Below are 26,217 nucleotides of genomic sequence, written 5' to 3' on the forward strand. Positions count from 1 at the left end.
GCCATGACATGAAAAGGATGACATGAGAGGCATTGCTATCTGGAGAAAAATAAAGTTGGATAGCTACCCCCATATAACACACAAAGGTGACTTCTGGGTAGATTAAAAGCCTCAGTGTGAAAAGTAAAACTACAAATGGAGGAGAATTTCATTATAGTTTAAGATGGTATAGGATTTCATTAATAAGACCCTGAAGTACAGAACATAAGGTAAAGGAGTCATGAATTTTACTTCATCAAACTTGAGGCTTTCAATTCAATCAAGGACATCCTAGCCAAAGTTGACAGACAGATGCTAGACTAGGAGAAGATATTTGTAATGTCTAAACCTGGCAAGGCATGGATATCTAGAATGTCCAAGGAACTCTGGTAAGTTAGCAAGAAAAAGGCAGAAAACACAACAGGAAAAAAAGGGTGGGGGGCAAAGCATATTCACAGAACGGACAGCTCGCAGAAGGGGAAACTGGATTGGCTAAGAAGCATATGAAGAGATGATAGATCTAGCTTGTATTCAGAGAAATACAAATCAAAATACCAACTTATACTCATTCAACCTGCAAGAATTAAAAAGATAACACCAAGCATTTATGAACATGTGGGGAAAAAAGAATCCTCAGCATTGCTCATGGGAGTGTAAGCTGGTCTAGCTTTTTGGAGAGCAATGGGATGGCATGTATTGCTAGTAACAACAGATATGTTTCTACAACCCGGAAACCTCACTCCTGGTTATGTGTCCTGGGGAACCTCTCCAGGGTTCTAAAATGGGATGCTTACAAGGATGTTTATCACAGAATCATTTGTGTAAAGGATTGGAGGCAAAGTAGGTGTCCATCATTGGGAAAATACACATGTAAAGTGTGGTGACTGCATACAAGGATTCGAAGCCATAAAGTAGTTGTGCAAATACCAAAGAGATCTTGAAAAAGTTCATATGAAAAGAAATAGAAGATCTATGGCCCAATAATATTTACATCCACACACACACACCACCACTACCAACAACAACAGCAACAATAACAATGACGACGACAACATCTATTTATCTATCTATCTATGTATCTATCATCTATGTATCTATATCCTGGACTTACATCCAATGCGTTATAGAATGTCCCTGTGAGGGGACAAGAATGAGAATGGAGATTTGGATGAAGGAAAGTAATAAAATAAAAGCAAGGACCTTATATGGACTAATGATAATATTTTGCCATCAGCTGAGGGATGTGATTAACTCAGCTCTCTACAGCTGAGTTCTAAACAATACAGACACAAAATTTTTAATTGGAGTGCTATGAGGAGGGAGACAATAACTCCAACCAGGGAAATCTGAGAAGTCTTTTGAAAAGAGATCAGATTTGAGCTGATCTTTGAATGAGAGATAGAATCTTGGGAGAGAGTTGTGGAAAAGAGGAAAAGAGGGGTCTGTTTGGCAAGGAAATCAGTTGGTGGAAGCCAGGTAGAAAGTGAGTACAGGATGGATTTCAGTATCAGCGAAGAGACTCGTGCCTGGTATCTAGGGCAGCCAGAAGTGTTTAGTGGAAAATAAGCCTGCAAAGACAGGTGGGAGCTGAATGGTGAAAGGCTTTCAATGCCTGGTTAAGGAGTATGAATTTTTTTTGAAAGTAATAGGGAGTAATTTAGAGTTTTTGAGCAGAGCAATAAGATCAGATCTAGGAAGATTATGGTCCAGTGTGTTAGATTGGCAGCAGTGTTTTGATGCAGACAGAACTCCAAAGGTTGTTATTATCCAGGTGAAAGCTAAAGAGGGACTGAGCTAGGCTTTTGTTATTGGTCCCTAAGGGGACCAGTAAGAGGAGTGTAGACATGGGCTTGAGAAATTGACAGGACCTGAGAAATAAATTAGAGTGGTGTCTCATCTTTATAGAGGAGATAGTAGACACTTGAAGAGGTGGATAGAATCACCGAGAGAGGAGCAAGAGCCTTGGGGCAGAGGGAAGGGGCCAGTGAAGAGGACTGAGATGATTAAAGACCGGATGATCCATAGTGTCATGCAGGGAAAGCCAAGGAGATGGTTGCAGAGGGAAAAGAATGTTCTGCAAGGACAAGGGCCGCAAATAATGTCTATGGGATTCGAATTTACTTTCCAGTTTTCTGGGGACTTTCCAGAGAATGCTTTCAAGAGGAAGGAGCTGGTAGGCCCATATTGCCAGGAGTAGGGAAGAGTGGTAAGAGTGAAAGTGGAGGCAGTGAGTGTTGTCTAGTCTTTCAAGACTTGTGTTCTGGAAAGACACAGTGGTGGAGAGATGGCATTGGTCATGGGCTAGGAGGAAAGATTTTTGTTTTACTTTTTGACATCAGGCAGACCAGAGCATGTTTTGAAGACTGAAGGAAAGCAACCAGTCCAGAGATATAAGGAAAAGGAAGGGTAGTTACTGAGTAGGGTCCTGAGGGATAGGGGGGCTCCCCTGCGCCCCGGTGTAGTCTACCTGACAATTGCTTATTGAAAGCAAGCTTTTCTCTCCACCTTGATTTAATCTTTCCCCTAGCCATGCCCCTTCACCCTTGGGAGATCTTCCTTCCACTACTATGGTCTTATTAGAGCTCTCCCACATTTTGCCCCCTCGCTTTCTTTTCTTTTCCTGAGTTCCAGGGAATGGTTACAATTGGACAAAATGAACCTCTCTTTGTCAGTCAGCAAGTCAAGAGAAGCAATTAGTTGCTGGGTTCTCAGCCAACGGACCTGAACCTCTCAAATCCTTGAAGGGGAAAGAAAGCACTTGAATGTTTGTTTACCACTCAGCTTTAGGGGACAAAAGTCGCTACTTGTGGCTAGGACAGGCTTCACTGGGGACTTTATCTCTGCAGAATTCTGTTAGCTTTTTCTGTGACGTTGCCGGCACCAGACCTAGAAACTTCTAAAAACCTCACAAAACCAGAGAAAGAAAAAAAAAGTGGTGATGGATGGAGAGGTAAGGGGAGCATGGGACCTGTTACCCCATTAACCTCTCCAGGCCAGGCCCCTGGATTGGCAGGCAGCTTTTTAATCTCTTTTTCTACCCCCCAAATCCTAGAGTTTGGCTAGTTTTGCTTCCCTCCCCAGTATCCCACCTGGATTCTTCACAGACAAGTTTCCTGATTCATCTGGGAAATGAATCTGCTTTCTCTAGGAAGCAGATCATTGCTGCATGTCATTGCTACTGTCCCTAAGGGAACAGTTGGACAGAACATGATGTGACAAAAATGCAAATCACATTCTAGAAGTGGGGAAGGTGGGGTGAGCTGTGAGCATGTGAGTTGCCTGCTTCCCTCCTTACACATGGTGTGGAATCTGTATCAGTTGAAGCCATCTCCCTTTGAGTTGGGCACTAGACCGAACTACAAGGTCTTCAGTCATCGGTACATGTGGCTTGGCATGGCTAACAGTGGATTTTTCTCCATGTGTGAATCTCCAGGTTGTGCTCTCTGACTCCCAGTTTGTCCAGACAGCACTCAAGTACTCAATGCTCTCCCTAATTCATAGGTACAGCTAGTTTAGACTTCTTGCTTTGAGCAAAGCCAACTTTTCTACTCAGTCATTTGTTAATCAGGAATTGCTAGCTCCCTTCCAGATCATTCTCCAGGCTGGACCCCAAAATCAGATATGTCAACAAGGCTCTCATGTCCTCCTGTTGGATATATCCTTCTCCCTCACACCCATCTTCCTCCCCCGCCAGTACCTCTGATGTCTGTGCCAGAGCCCAACCCTGGAAAACCCCCACCACCTGCTTTGCTTGCTCCTGCTCTTGGGCTGCCCAAGTATTGTTTGAGGAAATCTTCCTTGACAAAAACATGTTCACTAGTGTCAGCAGAGTTCCCAGGGCTGTTTGGCAGCCCTTCACACTTTTTCTAACATCTGACTTCCTGCCAAGTCCCCCATAACATCTCCTCCCAGCCCTCTCCAGCTGAACCTCAGCTACCCTCAGTTTTATGTAATCTTCACTTCTGACATTGATTGCAAAAATGGAGGCCCATTTGAAATGGACTTTCTCCACTTCCTTCTCACTTACCAAAACTTGTCCTTGTTTTGTTTTGTTTTGTTTTGTTTTAAAATGCATCCTCCTCCACACTCTCCTTTGGAGGAATAAAAGGCCCTCCTCTGTTTCTAAGACAAGCTTATCAACATCATCTGGGTTCAGAGTCGTATCCATCCTATCTTCCTCTGGCTTACAATATACTCATGTGTGTACATAACTCATCTTTCTGAATCAGACTGACATCTCCAGGGCGAGATCCATGTAATATTTCACTCTGTGTTCCCAACATGTAGTACCATGGCTGACACATGGTAAGCACTCAACAAATGTTTACTAAATTGGTGAGTTATGAGGGGAGCAAGTAGATTGACTTGAGTTCTTTGTTCTTGGTGCATCTACTTAGTGTTTTACTAAGGGGGCCCCTGAACAGCAAGAATGATGAAGGGAAGAATCAAGAGGATTCGATAAGTTCCAGAACCAGTGTTTTTGGTGGAGTTATGTAATGCGGTATTGGGATTTTTTTTCTTTTTACCTAGAATTGACCTGTCACTTCATAAAGGGAGTTGGGGAAAGAGCACTAGACTGGGAATAAGAAGGTCTGGCTGTGCTGCTCATAAGCTGTGTGGCCATGGACAAGTTCATTAACCTGTGGGCCTCAATTACTTTCTCTAGTTTATTGAAGACAAGGTTATTATGAACATTAACTGGAGTTGTGGATGTGCCAACACTGAAGTCTGACTCACCTCTCCAGTACAAGCTTATAGTACTTATTCTTTTTTTATTTTATTTTTTTTAATTTTTTATTTTTTATAAACATATTTTTATCCCCAGGGGTACAGGTCTGTGAATCACCAGGTTTACACACTTCACAGCACTCACCAAAGCACATACCCTCCCCAATGTCCATAATCCCACCCCCTTCTCCCAAAACCCCTCCCACCAGCAACCCTGTTTGTTTTGTGAGATTAAGAGTCACTTATGGTTTGTCTCCCTCCCAATCCCATCTTGTTTCATTGATTCTTCTCCTACCCACTTAAGCCCCCATGTTGCATCACCACTTCCTCATATCAGGGAGATCATATGATAGTTGTCTTTCTCTGCTTGACTTATTTCGCTAAGCATGATACGCTCTAGTTCCATCCATGTTGTCGCAAATGGCAAGATTTCATTTCTTTTGATGGCTGCATAGTATTCCATTGTGTATATATACCACATCTTCTTGATCCATTAGTACTTATTCTTTTTTTAAAGATTTTATTTACTTGAGATAGAGAGAGAAACAAGTGGTAGGGAGGGGCAGAGGGAGAGAGAGAGAGAGAAGCAGACTCCACGCTGAGCAGAAAGCCTGATGTGGGGCTCAATCCCAGGACCCTGTGATCATGACCTAAGCTGAAAGCAGACGCTTAACCGACAGCCACCCAGGTGCCCCTTGTAGCTCTTTTTCTTGATGCCACTATGATTCTAGAGCTCCTACTTTTTATCTGTACCACAGCTGCCATCACCACTGTGGCCCGTCTTTCCTGTTGCACACAGAGCTAGATTTCACCTTAGCTTCTAATTATCCATCACATGAAAGGTAACAGGAAAAGATATCAGGATTTTGAAACCCTTGCTCTCCAGACACCCTTCCCATATCCTTTTTGGCCTATATGGAGCTACATGGATGACTTTACTTCTCTTTAGGGACTACTGCATAGGTGGGAGAGATGAATTCAAGATTCTGTAATTCAAATCCATGGGTGGCTGAGATGTATATGGTGGACTATGCTGGAATACTAGCAAGCCCTGCCATTTTAGCAGACTCCTGTACCCACGGGTCTGTATATTTGGGTTGGAATGTGTATCCCTTTATCTGCATGGGTTTGGATATGAATACTCCTTTGGTTCTAAATGAATACAGGGGTGTGGGTTGGGGAGAGAACCACACAGAGACTATGTGAGTAAGTTGTTCCTCTTTCTTCCATGCCCTTCCCTCCCCTCTCAGGGTTCTCTGAACTCATTGGCAAGGGTTCCAACAGGGAATTTCTTTGATCCTACCCTCCTTTTATTATTCTTCTGTTTCAAAAGCAGTAGTTGGTTATTCCACATTCCCTCCAACTCCCAAATCTTGATGGCTTCTCATCAGAGACTTGGGGAAGCCAGCATTGATCCAGAAGCAATCAGCTCACATCAGTTTAGTACTGGACCAAAGGTTGTGCAGTGTATCAATGATGGGTAATTTATTGTGTCAGAGGAAAAGGCCACAAGTATTCCTTGTCTAATGGAATAGATACACTGCAGGAAAAATTGCTGTCAAGTGAGTTTCTGGCAAGTCCTGTTTCACTTTGATTTTTATAATAAAACCATGGCTATGTTTTGCTAGAAATGCTAAAAGAAAAAGATCGGCTTTAAGTTATAATTAAACCATGTATTTTAAACCATGTTTTTAAAAACTACAATAATAAAATGATAGTGCAGGCCCAATCATCTTTAAACTATAATTAGAATCCTGTGCTGGACAGTTAATTTGTCCCCACCTTTCTCAGCTTTAAATTATGCTCTTCATTTGATTCAATTTTTTTTTTCCTAGTGAAACCTCCTCCTCATGAGCCCTTTATTGATTTCAGGGCTTCTTGCCTTATAATACTAGCAAATGGACATTTTTGAAAACTGGAAGTTTAGTTGTCAGAGTTTCCCCCACACACACACCAAAAGCAAAGCTTTGTTGATAGAATGAACCCTCAGCCCCTCTCACATACATTGTCTCAACTGATGCGCAAAGCAACCCAGGAAATAGGTGGGGCATATAATAGCCCTATTTTGCTGATGAGAAAACTAAGGCCTAGAGATGAATTGGCTTTCTCAATATCATCCAGCTAGAAAGTGAGAACGGGGAACAGAACCAGAATCTTAAGATTCTTCTTTAAACAAGAGGTTTTTCTGGGAGGCAATGACACCATCAATCTGAGTTTACTAAAAGGCTTTCTTAACAAGGCCCAGGCCATCAAATCATACACAAGTTGTCTTCTAAATTTGAAGAAGGAAAAAAAAATTATGGCAAAGTAAAGATTTCAAGTTTTTTCAACTCACCTTCTGGTTTAAGTGAAATTCGTCCCAAGAAGAGCCATATTTATTTTCTCAGGTGGTCCAGAAACTCTGTATATGCTTTGTAGTACACTGGGTCTCTTTGTATAGGTTGCATACCCATTTGAAGGGGTGTGGGGGACTCATTCAACTATCTGTAATGCTTACAAAAGTGGTTGTTTGTTTTTATTTTGTATGGCCTGTTACTGGTCATAGTTATAGTTTTATTTGAATTTTGGTTCCTAGACTTCCCACTTACAATATTCACACAAAAGTCTGGTCTGGTTTCTGATGTCGTTTTATGAGACCTGAAAATTCTGCATCAACGTATTCACTTCTATCTAGCAGACATCTCTGCTTCATCTTATTTTAACAATTATTGGCATTCCCCAGGGGCAAGGGAAACTACAACACATTTAAAGAAAAAATTCCCTAATTTCTGCTCAGCACAATGATCATCAAATTAGTATCCTGTGCCTCTATTCCCTTTTCTGCTCCTAATTTAATATGCTAGGAGTAAGGACTCATAGCACATCAGAATTTGTCTACATGAGCCTAGTCCATTACCCACAGAACAATTAAAGAGGCCATTTTAACTGTGGAACAATTAAAGAAGGAGGAGGCAGAAGAGGAGGGGGAGGGAAAGGAGGAAGGGGCGGAGAGGAGGAGGAGGAGGAGGGAAGAAATTAAACAAAAAAAATATCTCCTCTTTTTTAATTTTTTTTTTTTAAGTTCTGGGAAGTGTTATTCCCTGAACTGCCTTTAAGGACTTAATTTCTTAATTCCAGTAAATGAGTTTCTGTTAAATATTACCCGTTCCAGTGAAAAGATTGGGCAAATAGAGATCAGTTGTTCTGCTATCAGTGAAAATGACAGTATTTTTCTGCCCAGAATAGCTCTCTTTGCCCCTTTCCAGTTGGGCCGGGGATTCTATATTCGGAGCATTAGTCAATGCAGAGGGGCAATGTGGCTTGGTGAAAGAAGCAAAGGCTTTTTTATCACCAAAATTAGCTTCAGAAGTTGCCTGATGGGTAACCTCAAGCAGGTTTCTTACCCTCTCTGAATCTGGATTTCGGTTTTCTCACCTGTAAAATGAGTCTAATACCCACCCATTGGGGCTGTTAGAGAGAAGGATTACAGGAGATGGGACTTAGTAAGTGCTTGGTAGAAAGAAGGTCATTATTACATTTTAGAAGAGGTATGTTAGGGGTACCTGGCTGGCTCAGTTGGTAGAGCTAGTGACTATTGATGGCAGGATCATGAGTTCAAGCTCCACGTTGGGCATGGGGCCTACTTACAATTTTTTTTTAATTAAAAAAATAGAAGAGAAATGTGAATGAACAGGTAAAAGGGAGTGATGCAGAGTGTGGCCTGGCAAGAGTTAACTTTATCACTCTGGAAGGTGTCTTTCTAAAATATTCAACACATTTATAATAACCACGGGAATGGGTGTGTGTGTCTTTGCAAACAAAACATGTAGATGCATGTCTTCATGCCTGGGATGGCTTCAAGCACTGATTACAGCTTAAGAACAAGAGAATAAATGTGATTTCATTTGGGTGTTGAGGGCAAACCTCTGATAGTGCTTCTTAGCTGTGGCAGACACTAATAATTTGGGAGGGTTCCCACTTTGCTAGACACTGATCACAATTTATGTATGTATGTAGATGGGTAGAGTCAGTGTCCTTGCTGGCAAACTGTAGATGATGCTATCAGCATCAAGCTGAACCAGGGCTTCCTTGGCCACAAAATGGGTCTCTCTGTCTATCTATATGATATGAGTCTTGGTCATACACTAGACCTATTCTTCGTCAACTGGTGTTTTTCTCCCTTGTTTGCTTCTGCCCACAATGCTAGCCCATTAGTGCTATTAATAAGAGAATGAAGCATAGGGCTCTGTGGATGGCTGTCTCCATATGTTGCAACAGAAGGAGCACAGAGGTGATTGGGAGGCCCTGATACCAGTTCTGCCACTGACCAATGGTATGACATTAGCAAACCCAGTTGGCTAACTGCTTTGTAGCTTGATACCCTCAGCCTACCACCCAGATGTATTGTGATCTTCCAAAGGAATGGTGAAAGGAAAAGTATCCTGAAATATCTTAAATATTCTGGTCTTGGGGGTGTTATCTTTAGGTTCTTTCTTACCATATATTTCATGGCTAGGAGAGATACTCTAGCTATTCCAGCCAGAGTCTAATAAGTTCTTGCATTTCCTCTGCCCAGCCCTATGGCAAAGATGGGACTCCCAGTTGGAACATAAGGACAAAATGTAGAATTCAAGCCATCTAGTTCCTAGGCTAGAGGTCAGGGATCTCTGCTTCATCTTCCCCAAAGGTCATTAGAGGTCTTTTCTAGGATAGCAACAAAGCCTTTTAATCTAATTTTTCCCCTAGCTAATGAAATCAGAGGTGACCTTCTTGAAGATTCCCAAGTACACATTTAATTCTGTATTGTTGTTCATTCCACAGCACACCTCAGAATAGAATGTCTACTGCATACCAGACATGGCATCTCTGGAGATACCATGGTAAATGTGTCAACTGAGCACCCTGCCGTCTCAGACCTTCGGTCTAGTGAGGGCAACAGGTGCAGAATATCTCTCCACATGGTCCCCACATATCTTAATCCTCACTTCTCCAAAGGTAGACTCCTCATCTTCCACCCAAGACTCTTCTTCTCCTAGGCTTCCTCAAGTCAGTGAAGAGATCCACTCAGTTGTCCAGTCAGGAAACCTGGGAGTCATCCTTCAAACCTCCCTCTGCCTAATCCACCTATTCTAATCTAGTACTATACTATACAGTTTTTATCCTCTGAAATCAGTCTCAAATCTGTCTTCTCCTTGTCTTCACTGTCATGAACGTAGTCCAAGTCACCATTATTTCTCTCCAGGAATTCACAGCCTCCTCACTGGGTTCTGTTTATCTGGTCTTGCTGCCCCATCCTCTCCCTTCCTTTATGTGTAGAATTGATACTGTATGGATTTTGGTTAAGTTCCTTTCCCTTTCTGGGTATCAGCATCTCCATACTAAATGGGATGAGATCCTAATTCTTGTTCAGCTTTCTTTTTCTGCAGTTCCATGATCAGATGGTTCTTGATTACACTCTGATATGATTATCTAGACTTCCAATGAAGGCACTGCTGTGCCTGACCACTGGCTTCTCAGTGTGCATATTCATTCATTCATTTCTCCATTCATTCAGCATTTACTGAACTCCCACTATATACTAGGCACTGTACTTAAGTGCAGGTGATTTGGTGGGGAATAAGACACAGGACTTGTCCTCAAGGAGCACAATCTATTGAGGGGTATAGACACAAATAAGCAATCTAGCAGATTCTGTGAGGTGGGGGCAATCATGGAAGGCTCCCTTGAGGAGATGACATCTTTGTAAAATATTTTTTATTTTTTAAAATTTTTAGAGAGAGACAGAGAGAGAGCATGTGTGAGTGAGCAAGTGAAAGGGGGGGGGGTGAGAGCTAGAGTAGAGGGAGTGAGAGAATCTTAAGCAGTCTCCACACCCAGTGTGGAGCCCAGTGTGGGGTTCAATGCAGGGCTTGATCTCATGACCCTGAGGTCATGAACTGAATTGAAATCAAGAATCAGACACTTAACTGACTGAAACATCCAAGCATCCCTGGAGGAGCTACTATCTTTATTGGATCCTGAATGATAAATAGGAGCTAACCTGGAGATCAGAGACATGTACAAAGGCCCTGGGGCAGGATGTTAAAAGAAAGTAAAGCAAGTTTGGAAGATGGTAGACCAATTGGGAGCCTGTGGCAACACTCTAGGGAGACACGAGGAAGACCTGGCTGAAGACCATGAGGATAGAGAGAAATGAATCGGTTTGGGTTATATTTTGGAGGTGGAACTGACAGTCCTTGCTAGTGGATTGGATGCAGAAGATGAGGGAAGAGAGGTCGTGGAGAACATTTGGGTTTCTGGTTCAGTCAACTTTGTGGTTAGACTGTGATTTGCTAAGTTAGTTCCATTAACTCAAGGGGAAGAAACTGGTTTTGGGAATAGGGTTGAGGAGAAGATGATGAGTTCAGCTTTGGTCTTACTGAGTTTGGAATGGCATATCCAGATGGAGAGGCCTAGTCAGTCATTAGCTATCAGGATCTGGCACATGAGAAGAGCAATTGGGGCTGGAGGTTCAGACTGGAGAGTCATTAATATGTAGAGGAAGTTCCTTTAGGAGAATGAGCAGACACTGAAGAGCTGAGTGCCCAGGAGAGCCAAGACACCAACGCTAAGTAAGGGGGGGGGCAATGCTCTCATAGATGTGGGATGCTGGCATACATGCTCATTCATTCCTGGGCACACATCCCTGCCCCAAAGGAGAGTTTCTCCATGTTATCTGTGCATCTCCCCCTTAAATTTCAGAGAAGGAACATTAAAAGTACTCAATTGTAACTTCTCCATTTTATCATAAATGATACGTAAAGAGGAATGGGAACGGATATTTTCATGCTAACTGCCAGGAGCTCATTAACTCACTTAAATTCCTACAATAACCCTCACGAGAGCTATTATTTCTCAGAGCTGTAGAGACTCAGCGGTTAAGTCACTTGCCCAAGGTCACCTAGCTATTATGTGGCAATAAGGAGATTGGACTCCAGATCTGTCGGACTCCAGATCCAGCATTCTGATACCAGGAAAGTCTGCAAATGTTCCCTTTTCTCCTCTGCTTCATAGATATCATTTGCATCCCCTAACATAATGCTTTGCTCTCCATTAAAATACAAATCCCCTTGGGGAGAAGTAAAGCTCTAAGTTGTTGTCAGTCATGTATGCCTCAGTGGCAATGAGTTTCAGATTCTTCTGTAGGCATAAATTTTAATTTGATTGGAGAAGGACACTGGAAACTTCAGGGAGGGATAAAAAGACAAAAGACCTCTCCGTCTCCTAACTAGTCTGAGGTGTGTGCTTTTAAGAGTCTTCGATGCTATTTTTGCGCATGGGTACCTCAGTAGTCTCCCCTTCTCTGCGGCTTTGCTTTCCATGGTTTCGGTAACCTGCAGTCAGCTATGGTACTGAAGCAGATGATCCCCCTTCTGACCTATTCACTAGCAGCCTAACGGCTACATCACAACTCCTCCATCTTTCCCCTCGTTTTACCTCATCACATAGGCATTGTATCAGCTCACCTCATTTCATTTCATTTCACCCCATTAACATAACTTTTTTTTAACAGCAAAGTGTTAATAGTTGTTCTATTTTATTATTATTGTCAATCTTGTGGCTGGTTTACAAACTTAACTTTATCCCAAGTATGTATGTATAGGAAAAACAATAGTTTGTATATATGTATATAGGTTTTGGTACCATCTGTGGTTTCAAGCAACCACTTTGGACGTCTTGGAACACATACCCATGAACAAGGAGGGACTACTGTCTTTTATATGTGGAGCCATTACCGGGTCTGTTACCCCAGTGATGTGGGGCCAGAGCTGTGGGTGTGGTCTGATCTAAGGTGACCCGAAACTGCATCCTAACCCCAATGCCGTGTGGTCAGTGGGAGTCAGCCAGCCTGGGGTTCAGTAGGGTGCTGCAGTTCCTGGCCTCAGGCTCAAGTCCCAGCTCAGTCTCTTGAGAATTCCACCCTGCTGCGCATATTTAAAATCCCTAGCAGATGGAGGCAAGAGAGCTTGTTGGAAAGACTTGGAGGAGTCCCTTCTGCCCTGTCTGGGTCTATTTGCCAAAATAAATGGCATGTATCAGGGCAGGGCATTGGTCCAAACCCATTGAAATTCTGCTAGCAGTCCAAACAGTGCTGGTGTTTCAGATTGGTTCTGTGAAATTATCAGAGTTAGGAAGACAGAAATGATGTGTGAGCATCTGGCTGCTGCAGCCTACTGATGGGGATAGTCCCAGGGGCGGGCCTGGGGTAAGGGGGAGCAGCCTCAAGGACCCCCTAGGACATCTGCCACTGGTGAGCTGGGGAAAGAGCCACACACTGGCAGCAGGCAGTCTGGTTGGAGTCTCGTACTGTTTTCCTCACTAGCTCTGGGAACTGAACAAGTCCTTCTCCTTCTCTCGGCCTCTTCCCCCACCTCCACCCCCATGTATAAAACAGAACCTAGATGAAATGGTCTCCAAGGGCCCTTTCTGCTCGAACATTCTGTGACTTCTCTGACACTGGTTTGATTTCTTTTTATTTGTATTGAGAGAGAGGTCCACCTACCCACCTGCTTATCTGCAGCTGCTGTGTTCTTACACTGACCTCTGCTGGCCATTATGAAAAGTGCCACCGATCGCTACTTCGCAGCAGCGCCGCCCCCCCCCCCTCCCGCCCAAAGCAGTTCATCATTTATTTAGGGTTAAGCTTCAGCAGTAGAGTGAGCACAGAGACAGGAACCCTGTGCCTTGGAGACGAGCGAGAAAGAACATGCATCTGGAAGCGCAGAGCAAGCATATCTAGAGACGGCTGACAAAACATCCCAGAAAACAAAAGTTGTCTCTCACTTCTTCTTGTAGTCCTCTTCATCTGTTCCCAGTGCTCTGAGCCACTGTAGGGTGACACTGCAGTGGGGAGGAAGAGTTCTTGTCTCTTAGCTTATGACTGCAGGCTCTAGAAGGGCCTGGCACCCCACTGAGGAGGCAGTTCTAGGCTCCTGGTACCTCAGAGGCCTCGAGACATCCCGCATGCCGTTTCTGGCCCTTAGGTAGGCCTGAGAGCTTCCTAGCTGAGGCCAGCCCAGAAGCTCTACCTCAGAGGTAAGCATACCCCTGAGGGGGGCCATTTCAGAAACCCCTTTGGAAAAAGAATTAGCATCCAAAGAATCTACAAGTCCTTTCAGAGACTCACTTTAAGCTCTCTGTGGCAAATTCAGCATGGCAGGCCCTCCAAGAGAAAGGGAGCCGGCCAGGGAATCCTGTCTTTTCTGGATGGAATCAGATTTCCTGTTGAGTCCAGTTCTAGAATCGCTTCATTCCTACGTCTCCTTAGTTACTCTTGCTGAGCATGTGCTCACAGAGGCAAGAGACCAGAGTTGGAGCATGCCAGCCAGGCCTTCCCTGCTCAGGCCCCGGTGATGCGAGCAAGATGGGAATTGGGCCACACCACAATCCACTCTTCTTGGTGCAATGGTTTATTGTGCTCTCCGCCTCCCATCCCTTGATGTGAGAAAACTTTGGGCAGGCCTCAGATTTGGGTCAAGCTTGCAGTGCCCTGCCTGCCTTGTCTCTGCTAGTAATAACCTGGCCTCAGCAAGCCCATCCTGGGTCCTGTCCTCCCACCAACCACTCCCCTCCTCCCCCAACAGCTGCTTCTTATCTGTCTCCCTTGTCCCAGCCTCAGGCAGGCTGCCCTGGCCTCCGGCTAACACACACATGTTCTGAATGCTCACTGATGAGTTTCAGCCTCAAAATGCTGCCTTCCTCCCATCCATCCCCTATCTCCAAACCTCTGAGGGTTCCTGTGAGCTCCTCTATCAAGTCTTCAACTCTCCTTCCTTGCTTTCCAGGCCCACCTCAGTTGGGGCCCCCTTTCTTTCCAGCGTGGGCCATGACTCTCCCCAACCATGGACAGAACGTAAGCATTTCCCAGGCCTTCCATGGCCAACACTTTCTTTGTGCTCCTGGACCACTTAGGCTCTGTTCCAGACTTGTGCTGTTTGCTCTGGTTTTATGGCTTACCTTTTAGACTTCTTCGTTAACCCTCAACACTCCAGCATTGTATTTTTATAAGTATATAAAATATACAATATTTTATATAAAATATACTTTTATTTTTATAATTGGTCTTCTTTTTAGTATTGGTATTGGTTTTTTTCTTCTTTTTTGGTCTTTTTCTTTTTCTTTTTACCATATATGCAAGAGTAATAAATAATAGAATCATTACATAGAAAATTCCAACAATGGGAGATAAAAGCATAAAAAGTGAAAGTTCTCTTCCTGCCCCATCATTCCCAGAAAGAAGCCCATTAAGCACTACACAGCCTAGCACCTTTTGAAAGTTATACGTTGGGCGTTGGAGAAGGTTGAGTGGTGCGTGGTCACCCCAGAAAATTGCATCTCCTTGGGAAGAACCTCTTTGTACTTCCTTAGATGAGTCGTCAGTCTTTGGGCGGCCTGACTGACACCGGAAATTTTACTCTAAAGGCCCCACATAGCTGGTGGCCACTTGCATCTCCAGTACGTGATTCTAACCACTGCCTAAAGCATCTGTCCTTTTTCCAGCCTTTTAAAAAGTAACCTTTGCGGGTGAATATTAAGGAGCCTGTCTAATGGGCTTTTCTGAGTTTTTCACAGATCTGAGGAAATTGCAGATTTCAGTCTGAAAAAGGACCAAGAGGTGGAGATGGGAAGCTGGGTCTACCAGGTAGAGACCTGGTAGGGTGTTGTGTTCTCTGAGAGGTAATGCTCATTACTAATGGTTTTCATCTTTCTGCCAAGAATATTCAGTACCTACTGGGATTTGTTCTAAATGATAGACTAGCCCACCTGTGTTGCACCCACTGGGGTTAATTCTCTGTCTCTGTTAGCTTGAAAATGTCAGCCTGAACTCTCATACTTAATTGTTACAGGCATTTTATAGCTAATGCATTCAAAATCCTCAAGGTGCTCCCTCTTGCTATCATAATTGATGTTTTGTGCATAGTCTCAGGCTTCTTGAATTTTACACATTCAACACTCTACAGATGGTGGGTTGAAGGGTAAGAAGAAGAAATAGAGGAAAAATAAACAGTGTGTGTGTGTGTGTGTGTGTGTGTGTGTGTGTGTGTGTTTTCCCTGTAAGCATCTGTTTCCAGTTGCAGTGATGGGGCCCTGGGATCTGCATATGAAGATGAGCTTTTGCAGGTTGACCAGCCCAAAGATCCTCTCTGGATCTTTGTCCCCTCTCTGGATCCCCCGAGGCAATGTTCTTCAGGCCTAGCCATTTCCAGACTTCACAGCAAGTACGGGATTGGCCATTTGAATGTGAGATATAAAATGTCACGATGCTCTCCAGTGTTCTGTTCTTTCCCTATTTTGACAATCTGATGGATGGCCTGGTGCTAACCAGGAAGAGGATAATATTATCCTGCCTGAATAACTAAGAAGTACAAAGTTGAAGGATCTTGGTGCACATGAATCTTATTAAATGTGCTTATAAAATATGTTCTATCCAAATAAGCTTAGCGGCCCTGAAAATGGCCTTTTCTGACCCATGTCTGGAACTTTGGCATGCTTCACAGATCTCTAAGCCAAAATTACTTAGTGAAGTGATGACAGCGTTCTCTGTGCATGGGAAAATTGGAAGTGTTCATGTTGAGTCCCCTGTTGGCTAACTGCACCCCTTCTCTCCATCATAGGGGCGACCAGGACCAATTGGAATTCAGGGTCCAGCGGGCCCTCAAGGATTTGCTGGCCCTAGTGGTTTAGCAGGGTTGAAAGGAGAAAGGGGTTCCCCAGGCCCCCTGGGACCATATGGACCAAAAGGAGATAAGGTAAAAACACCAGAGCTTGGTTTTTCTTTGAGTATGGACTACATGGATGAAGGTAAAAGGTTCTAAATCTCATTTATGGAAATAATACTAATAAAAAAAAGCTGCTAGAAAAGTGGGCTTGCTGGGCTGGGATTTCAGGTGGGTTCAATGTGGGCGTGGGTCAGAAGTTCAATCAGCTGGGCAGGAGAGGACAGGAATCCAATCAAGGAGACGGGGAAGCAAAGCGTCAGTCAGAATGCTGGGAAGAAATCTGGGCCACAAAGGTAGGGAAAGACACTCCAGAAAGGAGGTTGATCATGTCATGGCAGCTGGCTGAGTTTAGCAGCTTAGTTTATATTCCCTGCAGACTTTAATCACCTCCCATTCACCCCACTGGTAAAGGAGGTATTCCCACCCCAGGGTTCTGGGGATGGCAGAAGATATGACCCCTGACGCCAGATGGAAGAGATTGACATCAGGTTTATTAGTCACCTATATTCACAGTAAAAAGTAGAAAGACACCACACACCACACAGGACCACAAAATGGTGGGTGGAGGTGCACTCTAGAACAGAATAAACCAGAAGGGGCAGTGGGAGGCAACACTGAATAATTCACTGAGCCATCAGGGACTGAAACCCACGACTCAGGAATAAGCAGGAGCTGCACCTTCTCTGTTTCATAAGGAGGACCGTTTGCCTAGGAGATCTTATCTGTGGGAGCAGAGGAGATAGGGGGACTTGGGACTAGGCCTTTAGAGGCCCTCCTGGTTTTCCCAGATGTCAAAACAGCACGTTATACTGAACCGTTATTTTCAGTCTGGCACCATATTGCTTAAAATAAAAACTGGTCTCAGAACACAGACATATTTAAGACCTTGAGTATAGGCAAGTGATTATCCAGACCTGGAGGAGGGAGCAAGGTGATGTAATGTGGAGAGGGAAGTGCACAACACTTTTCAGCTTAGGTCACAAATCACATGGAAGAACCCACTTAATCTAGTGGAGATCAATTAGAGCGTCTCTTACCTTCTTTTTCCCACTCCTTGTTTTAGGGTCCCATGGGAGTTCCTGGCTTTCTCGGCATCAATGGGATTCCAGTGAGTATGTGCACAGAGGCATTTTTTAATATCACTTCTAGGTCGCCTTGGCCTTCACCACATCCTGTTTCAAGTGTCAAGATGCACACGATCGGGTTTGAAGCAAAGTGTTTGCACACACTTTCCCAGGGACTGAGTTACAGGTAGCACTCAGTCAGGTGGCTGGAACACACACAGGCATAACCCTCAGTATCTTAGCCAAGAAGAGTTAGGTCTTGTGGTTGAGGGGAGATTCAACCGGGGATGATATGTGGAGACACACATCAGAGCACATGCATACTGCACACATCAGAGCACATGCACATATATTATAAGAAAATTAAGGGGAAAAAAGGAATTGTAAGAGGATACATGAATTAGACAGAAAAATACTTGGTGGTATCTCAATACATTTCATTCCAGTAATTTGTTCTCTACAGCCTTGTCTCATTCCAGAGTGAATTTCCCTTTAGTTTTTGCAGAGTGGCTGCAAAAGATCATGCAGAGACAGCCTCTTCCCTTTATCCTGAGGACCGGGATTTGCTGGATATAAGTGAGGAATTTGGAGCTTACAGGCATCTCTTTTTCCCATTTTATCTGATCCAACCCTTTGGGTGCTCCGTTCACCCTGTATTCTTATTTATCCCACCACTGGAGAGTCCATGAATAACATTTTGCCAGTGTTGATTAACATTTTACCAGCCTTTAAAATACAGTATTTTGCAACTTGCTGCTGTCACTTTTTAGTTCTGCTTTTTGTCACGTGTCTATATATATCAAATCTGTAGCCTGGGCTGTGTTTATCTATGGCAGTGGTTTTCAGCCTTGTTACGGAGAAGACCCAAAGGTTTGTGTGGAAGTTTGGTGTATGGATCAGGGAAAAGTAGAGCTTCTTTGTTTGAGGGAGGTTTTAGAGCCTGTTTTTATCCTTCCAACAACCTCTAAGGCATTTTTCTGAACCATATCTAAGCACAGTTTGGCAAATTCTGGACTTAACAGCTTCTAGAGTTATACTGCATTATCATCTAGTATCAAGGAAGGGGGCTTAAATCTCTTTGTGCCAGTCTCTAGGCATTTCTTGTGCACCTGCTGGATGTTGTCATTTTACTACAGGGATACAGAAAAAGCATATGAATCTACCCTCAGATTTTCATCTGGGGGTGCCTGGATGGCTTAATCAGTTAAGGATCTGCCTTTGGCTCAGGTCATTATCCCAGGGTCCTGGGATCGAGACCTGCATCAAGATCTCTGCTCGGCAGGGAGTTCGCTTCTCCCTTTCCCTCTGTTCCCTCCCTGCTTGTGTGCTCTCTCTCTCATTCTCTCTCTCTCTTTCAAATAAATAAACAAAATCTTAAAAAAAGATATTATCATCTGATCCATTTTCTTTCCAGACCTAGTATACAGTTGTGAAGCTGGAAGACAGAAGTCTCGTTTCCTTCCATTTGTTATCTGTATCAACAAATTGGCCAACAAAATTCTGCATTTTATCCAACTGCAGAGTCTGCAAAATGCCCAGAAATGGGCCAGCAGGGAAATAAGTGTATGGGGTTGGCTGTTCTTTTATGACATCCTCTGGCATTTTACCCTGGCTGTGTTCCTATCGGCACTTTATCCAGGATCCAGTTCAGATTGTGTGTCTTCTGGGAGCCATGGGTAAGGAAAATGAGAAAGCTGGAGAGCACCTCTTCCATTCCTTTTGGGGAGCTGAGTGGGGGAAGTTGGAGCCTGCAGCAGCACTGAGCCCGTCCTCCTGTCGCCTCTTTTTAATGGAGGCTGGAAGGAAGAGAGTCCTGTGACACTGAGGCTGGTCCAGTTCTGAAGTGAGACATGCCCCAGAGGCCAACATGACCCTTCTGCCTTTAGCATGTGGCGAGGAGTGCCCTAGTGCTCGCAGGAATTGATCACTTCTCTCTGGGGCTTCACTGCTTGAGAGAATGAAGTACGGTGTCCAGATTCCTCCAAATAAATGTACTACCCCTGATGGAAGTTCCCATTCCCTGGGCCCTTCCCTTGACCAAAGATTGTCTGTGTTTGTTTTTGACTATCAATTGCTTTAGCCTCAGGCCCCAAGGCTCTCTCACTCCATTAAATTGTTCTCCCTTGTTCTTTCCCTCTCTTCCAGTGGTTCAAGATGTATTTGTTGGGCACCTTCTGCTTGCTGCTTACCTCTCCCTTCCATCTCCAATCTAGGAGTCCTTGGTATCTCCTTATTACATGTGGCCCACGGTATTTATTAGTTGTCTTGTGTGATGGTCTTACCTAGATCCTGGGGCTAAATTCACCACATGCTAGGAATGCTAGAAATATCTGTGGGACTGACTCCAACCTCTAGTGCCCACAAAAGCAATGGTTGTCAGACTGGCAGGACTCCCTCAGACACAGGAAGACTAATTATTTTGCTCTACTTTCGGCAGCTGAAACCAACAGCTTTCCCAACACATCTTACTAAACTGGATCACTGCACAAATCTGATTCCCCACTTAATGTTGGCTGATCGCTAACATATGTATCACTGGTTTGGGTCCCAAAACTCCATCGTGGCTGCCATGTAGGTAGTTTCAACATGAGCGAGCAAATAATCATTTTATGAATCATTCAAGTCTGTGCACCAAGGGGCACAGCAACCAGTTGGGAGAATGAACAAACAAGCATTCATCAAGATAGTCAACATTAGAATAATGTAGACTCAGGGCAGTAGGCTTGTGGTTTTTCATAATATCACAGCTGTGCACTGGGGATGTGGGCATCCACAAGAAATGCATGTTTATCAACTGTTTTCGTTCCCATCAGTTGGAAGCAGAAGTTTTCAAGTTGTCCTTTGCAATGTATGTTTAGCTTTTCTCCTGGAGTTAATCTCAAATATTTCCCTTCCTAGAGACTCGTAAATGAACACACCAGATTTATATCTTCAAAGTGGACACAGACCTCACCAAATGGAAAATTTTCCCTTTGAAATCTGGGCCTGGAGGAGTGTTGCTTTTCTGGATTGTAGCCCATTTACTCTGTGTGTTTGGTGCCTTGTGGTTGTATAGAATCGTGGTGTCCTCCCTCCAAGAGCTATATTCTCATTGAGAGCTGGCCCACACATATGTAAAATCATTAGCTAAAACCAGAAGGGGCCAAGTGCCCGAAATGCTGTGGTACTACTGAGAATTAAAAAAAGGAGCTAGAAGTTCAGCCCAGTGACATATCCTCGTTGACTTACCTAGGAGAAGAAGGCTTCCTTCACTGAGCTCTTACTTAGTAAACTTAGCCTCATTTAATTGTAATCGTAATGAACTTTTTGTTATTGTAATGAACTTTTCAGTTCATTTTGATGTTGACAACAACCCTAGCAGGTAGTATTACTCATCTCCATTTTTACGAGTGAAGAAACTGAGATTCAAGATGGGGAGAGGCAAAGCTGGGATTGGAACACAAGTCTGGCTGACTCAGAGCATGCTTTAGCTGGCATCTCATGGTATCAGCTGGACAAGATGGGGCTGACAGATCTAAGTCAAATGCCAGAGAATTCAGCTGAGGTAGGAAGGAATGAACAGGTACCCCCTGGAATAATGCAGGTGGAAGATACTAGGCATCTAAGATACAGTCGGTTGAGTGTCTGACTCTTGATTTCAGCTCAGATCATGATCTTGGGGTGGTGAGATGGAGCCCCACATTGGGCTCGACACTCAGTACAGAGTCTGCTTGAGATTCTCTCTCTCCCTCTGTCCCTCTCCCCACTCATGCTCTCTTTCTAAAATAAATAAATAAAATATTTTTTTAAAGGAATTCAGGCAAGAAAACCACAGGGTTGGGGCCCAAGTTAAAAAAAAAAATGTGGATACCAACGGGTAAAAAGCCAGGTAGAGGTTTTGGTGTCAAACAGAACCAAGGCCCCAGGAGTGAGCCAGTCTATTGTCTTTGTCTTAACTCATCCCTGTTATCCAGCTGAGCGATAATGCCTAGTGTGTTTGCCTGGGATATTTTAAAGTGGTGATCAGGATTCCAGGAAGAAATAGACACTCTACCTGAAAGGGTTAACTGAACTGAGGGCGTGAAGGATATATTTAAAGGATGTAAGCATGATTCAGAGGAACAGCAATGGATTGCCAAGCAACTAACACAAGAGCTTTGGCTGCCCCTAGGCCCAAAGATGAAAGAAAGAATGGTGATACTGGAACTAGATACTGGTCAGATCTGGAGCCATGGAGTAGGGGCTGCTCAATGAAGACTTGTAGATAAATGTAGCCATTGTCAGAAATATGGCCAGGGAGGGATTGCATGGGGGAAATAAACAACCTGTGTTCTTTCTGCTCCTGTTCTTTGATCATCTGCCTGTGTCTCTCAGGAGACACAAGGAAAGGGAGCCTCAGCAGCACTGTCCATAAAGGTCAGCCTCTGAAAGCACAGATCTGGGGAAGGTGGAGCATAGATCTTCAGGGCGAACAAGAATAGCTGTTTCCTTCTGGAATAAAATGTTGACAACTTAGTAAGCTGTTCCCGGTTTAGTTCACTCTAGACTTACACTTTTATATCAATAGACTATCTCCTACCACCACAATAAGAATGAAAATGCATCAAAATTCTATGGCGCATTTTCCTAATAAGAATTTGACAAAAGCTTATTTCCCCCAATAATGCAAAAGATTGAGTTTCGAATGTGTGGCACGCTTTCCTCAAATTATTAAATATCCATGGCTGGCTTTAAAACATGCACGTGGCGGGGGGTAGGAGTCAACCTTGTATGGACCTGTCCAGATTTCTGGGCTTTCACATCATCTCTTTGCTCCATACCCAGCACATAACCCACTCTTGATGACAGATTTTAAAAGATCTGTTTGCACCGTAAAAGTGGACTCTGTGCACCATGGAAGCTCAACTTCAATTATGTGAATGATTGCTAATTCCCCTGGCAAAACAATGGTCTCAGTAGCAAGTATGGAGAAGAAGTGAAGACACAGGGGTGGTGCCGTGGAAACTGCTTCTGCTCTGTTGACCAATAGTCAGCATCCTTTCCTAGGCAGAGCCATATTTTTAAAAAGCCCCAGGCTTTCCCCATACAAAGAGCCACACCAGGCTGCCTGGGTTCTGGTCTATTCTGAGGAAGTCCCAAGGCCTGGCGTGATTGCCTGATGGTAACCCTTCAGTGGCCAGCCAGCTAAGTCCTATCTTAGTACATCTTTGTACCCTGGGAAGATGAAGTTGCACCCCATTGTGTATCCCATCTTGATCCCTTTGGTTTCAGCACGGGTCTGATTAAAACATCGGTCCTTCGGGGGGGGGGGTGTCCCCCTGCGCTGTCACCAGCTCCATACACTTGAGTGTGGAGGAAAGCTCTAAGAGAATGGTTCTCACAGGGCAAAGGGAGTAGACAAGGAGCCAGAGGTGGGCAGCATACTTAGTTTTTCTTCCTGGGGAGCTGGTGAGGGTTGGTCGGAGTCCTGTGGCTGATGTGATCCCTTCTTTTCTCTTGGAACAGGGCCACCCTGGACAGCCAGGGCCCAGGGGCCCACCTGGCCTGGATGGCTGTAATGGCACTCAAGGAGCTGTTGGATATCCAGGCCCTCAGGGCTATCCTGGGCTTCTCGGACCACCCGTATGTTGCCAAATTTTTGTCCTTTATTTCAAATGGTGTTTTTTGCCTTTCCCTGCTTTTATGGAGACCTCGTTAAGCATCTGCATCTAAAGAATACTAGTTGCGGAAGAGGCACATATGTTCCACTTCTCAGAGGGTTTTTTTTTTTCCTCTTTTTCAAATGATGATTTTAGAGCTGGCAAGACTGTGAAGAGCCTCCAGTACATTTCAGAGCAAAGTACACACTTGGGCTATTTGATTTGTTCCCACATCAGATGACACTGGAAAATGCAGTATTTGGAAGGCTTACATGAGATCATGGGAGCACTGATGATGACCCAAAGGGCTTGGTAGGCTTGGTCTAAACTAGTGATTATTTTTTTTTTAACATGGGAATGTACTGATTTAATATTCATACTTCGGCATCTCAATTAAACATATTTACATTTAATATATTTTTATAGGTGGAAAACATTCCCTCAAACGTACTATTTTTAAAAAAAAATTTTATTTTTATTTTTTATAAACATATAATATATTTTTATCCCCAGGGGTACAGGTCTGTGAATCGCCAGGTTTACACACTTCACAGCACTCACCAAAGCAAATACCCTCCCCAATGTCCATAACCCCACCCACCTTCTCCCAACGCCCCTCCCCCCAGCAACCCTCAGTTTGTTTTGTCAGATTAAGAGTCACTTATTAAACCAGTGATTCTTGACCAGGGATGATTTCCCACCCCAAGGAACATTTGACAGTTACTAGTGACATTTTTGTTTGTCACCACTCAGAGTACACTACTAGCACAAGACAGCTTTCCTCCAACATCAAGGACTCCTCTGTCCCAAAAGTGTCTGTACTGAGAAAGAATTGAGAAATCCTACTCTACACTGACATAGTTTGCCCCCTTCCCCCTCCCCACCCAACCCATAACCCTTGGTTCCAGGATTGATAGAGCATTTTTTTAGATCCTGCTGTCACCACTTTTATTTAATTCTATTCATCCAGATAGGGATCCAATATCTGGATCTAAAGGATCTCTAATAGATACAGTGCCCTTGCAAGGTTGTTTTTACAAACAACTAGGAAGAGAAAAATAACAATTCAAGCCTGTTATCAACCTTATTTGAAATAATCTAAGCTGCTAAGGGTACTCAGGTGATAGATTTAGCTAGAAATCATACTGTTATACAGATTCTGTGGCTACATGAATTAATTGGCTTTTTTTTCCCAGTATGTCTTATTCCAGTGCTATCCCACATTCTTTTTTTGTTATTATTAAAGTATAATTGACATATAACATTATATTAGTTTCAGGCATACAACATAATGATTTGATATTTGTATACATTGCAAAATGATCGCCACACTAAGTCTAGTTACCATCTGTCACCATACAGAGTGGCAATCTTTTTTTTCTTATGGTGAGAACCTTAGGTCTCCTCTCTTAACAACTATATAATACTATTTACCCTAGGGGTACCTAGCTGGCGCAATCAGCAGAAAATGCAACTCAACTCATAATCTCAGGGTTTGAGCCCCACATTAGGGTATAGAGATTACATAAAAATGAAATCCTTAAAAATACATTATTTACTATAGTCACCATGCTGTACGTGGCATCCCCATGACTTCCTTATTTTGTAACTAGAAGTTTCTGCCTCTTGATTCCCTTCACCCATTTTGCCCATCCCCTTCCCAGTCTCCCCTCTGGCAACCACCAATCTGTTCTCTCTGTCCCCAAGATTTGTTTTGTTTTGCTTGTTCATTTATTTTGGTTTTACTTTTGATTCTACACATCAGTGAAATCATATAGTATTTTTCTTTCTCTGTCTGACTTATTTCATTTAGCATAATGCCCTCAAGCCCCATCCATGTTGTCGCAAATGGCAGGATTTCCTTCTTTTTTAATGGCTGAGTAGTATTCCAGAGTGTGTGTGTGTGTGTGTGTGTGTGTGTGTGTGTGTGTGACATCATCTTTATCTATTCATCCATCAATAGGCACTTAGGTTATTTCCATACCGGGATATTTATACCAAGAAAACAAAAACACTAATTCAAAAAAAGATATATGCCCCCTATGTTCATTGAAGCATTATTTAGTTAGTATTTTATTGGAAGAGCATCACCAGTGCCTTCTGTGACAAATTTGTGGGTGTGGGTATCTGCATAAGAGAGACAGACAAAACACAGGTCTCATATCGGCATAAAGGACTTGATATCTAAAGACCGAACCAAAATGCAGCGGGTGTCGGGGGGTGGTGGTGGAGAAAGACGTATTACCTACGTAGTATGAGCTTGTTTGGGTCACAAAGGGCTCCAAACACTGCCATGGCAACAGAAGAGGAGAGCAAATCACATCTGTGTTAAGAGAATGGAAATCCAGCAAAGTGAGGAAATGCTGCCCCCAAGAGGGAGACAAGAAATCTTGAGGTAATAAACATTCCGACAGCATAAAGGACAAGGGTAAAACCTAATCCTGTCCCTAAGCCTCCCATTAAGCCTAAATAGGAACTTGGGCGTAGATTTTATTAAGCTGAACCCTTTCTAACCCTGCTGAATTGCTAGTGGGTATTTTGTCAAGCTTCTTTGATGAAAGGAGCAGCCATAAGAATAAGGGGAAACAGGAAACATTAGGAAAGAAGGTGCTTTGGGGACCCACTGATTCTTCTATCACACCTATGATCTGTGAACTCAAGAAATCCATAATTCAGCCAACTCTTCAGTCCCCGAAGCTTACTCCTATCTCTAATACTAATCCTGACTTCTCCTTAGATATAGGGACATTGATTTTCCCCACGAAGACAAATTTTAGCAGATGTTAGCCAGCGTCTGCCACTGAGACGGTAAAAAGTCTGGTTTGGTAGTCAGGTTCGGTGTACTTTGACCTGTCTTCCGTGTTAACACCTCTTAGGCCTTGAAGCTGACGTTTTGTGGTAGAAGCACAAGATGGAGATGGTTTTGTAGATATCTTTTAACCCGGAGGGTCACAAACTGGCCTGTGTGACCCATGACTGCAGCTTGGTTTGATATTTTTAAAGGTTTGTGTGGAATGAGAGAAGCAGAATACAGGACAGAGCCCAGAGAAGGCCCACAAAGCTCAAATTCTTTACTATCTGCCTCTTTAC

The 26,217-nt window shown here is 43.6% G+C and overlaps 1 protein-coding gene across 4 annotated transcripts in view; it reads left to right on the forward strand.

Annotated features, from left to right (window-relative positions):
- The window catches only part of COL4A6 (collagen type IV alpha 6 chain), a 272,827-nt gene that overhangs the window by 194,739 nt on the left and 51,871 nt on the right, over window positions 1–26,217 (forward strand). For all 4 annotated transcript variants that reach the window (XM_045068260.1, XM_045068263.1, XM_045068262.1 and 1 more), the window contains exons 4-6: window positions 16,341–16,475; window positions 17,509–17,553; window positions 22,994–23,110. In XM_045068260.1, the coding sequence (XP_044924195.1) occupies window positions 16,341–16,475; window positions 17,509–17,553; window positions 22,994–23,110 (297 nt within the window). The remainder of the gene's footprint in view (window positions 1–16,340; window positions 16,476–17,508; window positions 17,554–22,993; window positions 23,111–26,217) is intronic.

Source organism: Mustela putorius, unplaced genomic scaffold (assembly GCF_011764305.1).
Source record: "Mustela putorius furo isolate JIRA1106 unplaced genomic scaffold, ASM1176430v1.1 tig00003901_pilon_pilon_pilon, whole genome shotgun sequence".
NCBI lineage: Eukaryota > Metazoa > Chordata > Mammalia > Carnivora > Mustelidae > Mustela > Mustela putorius.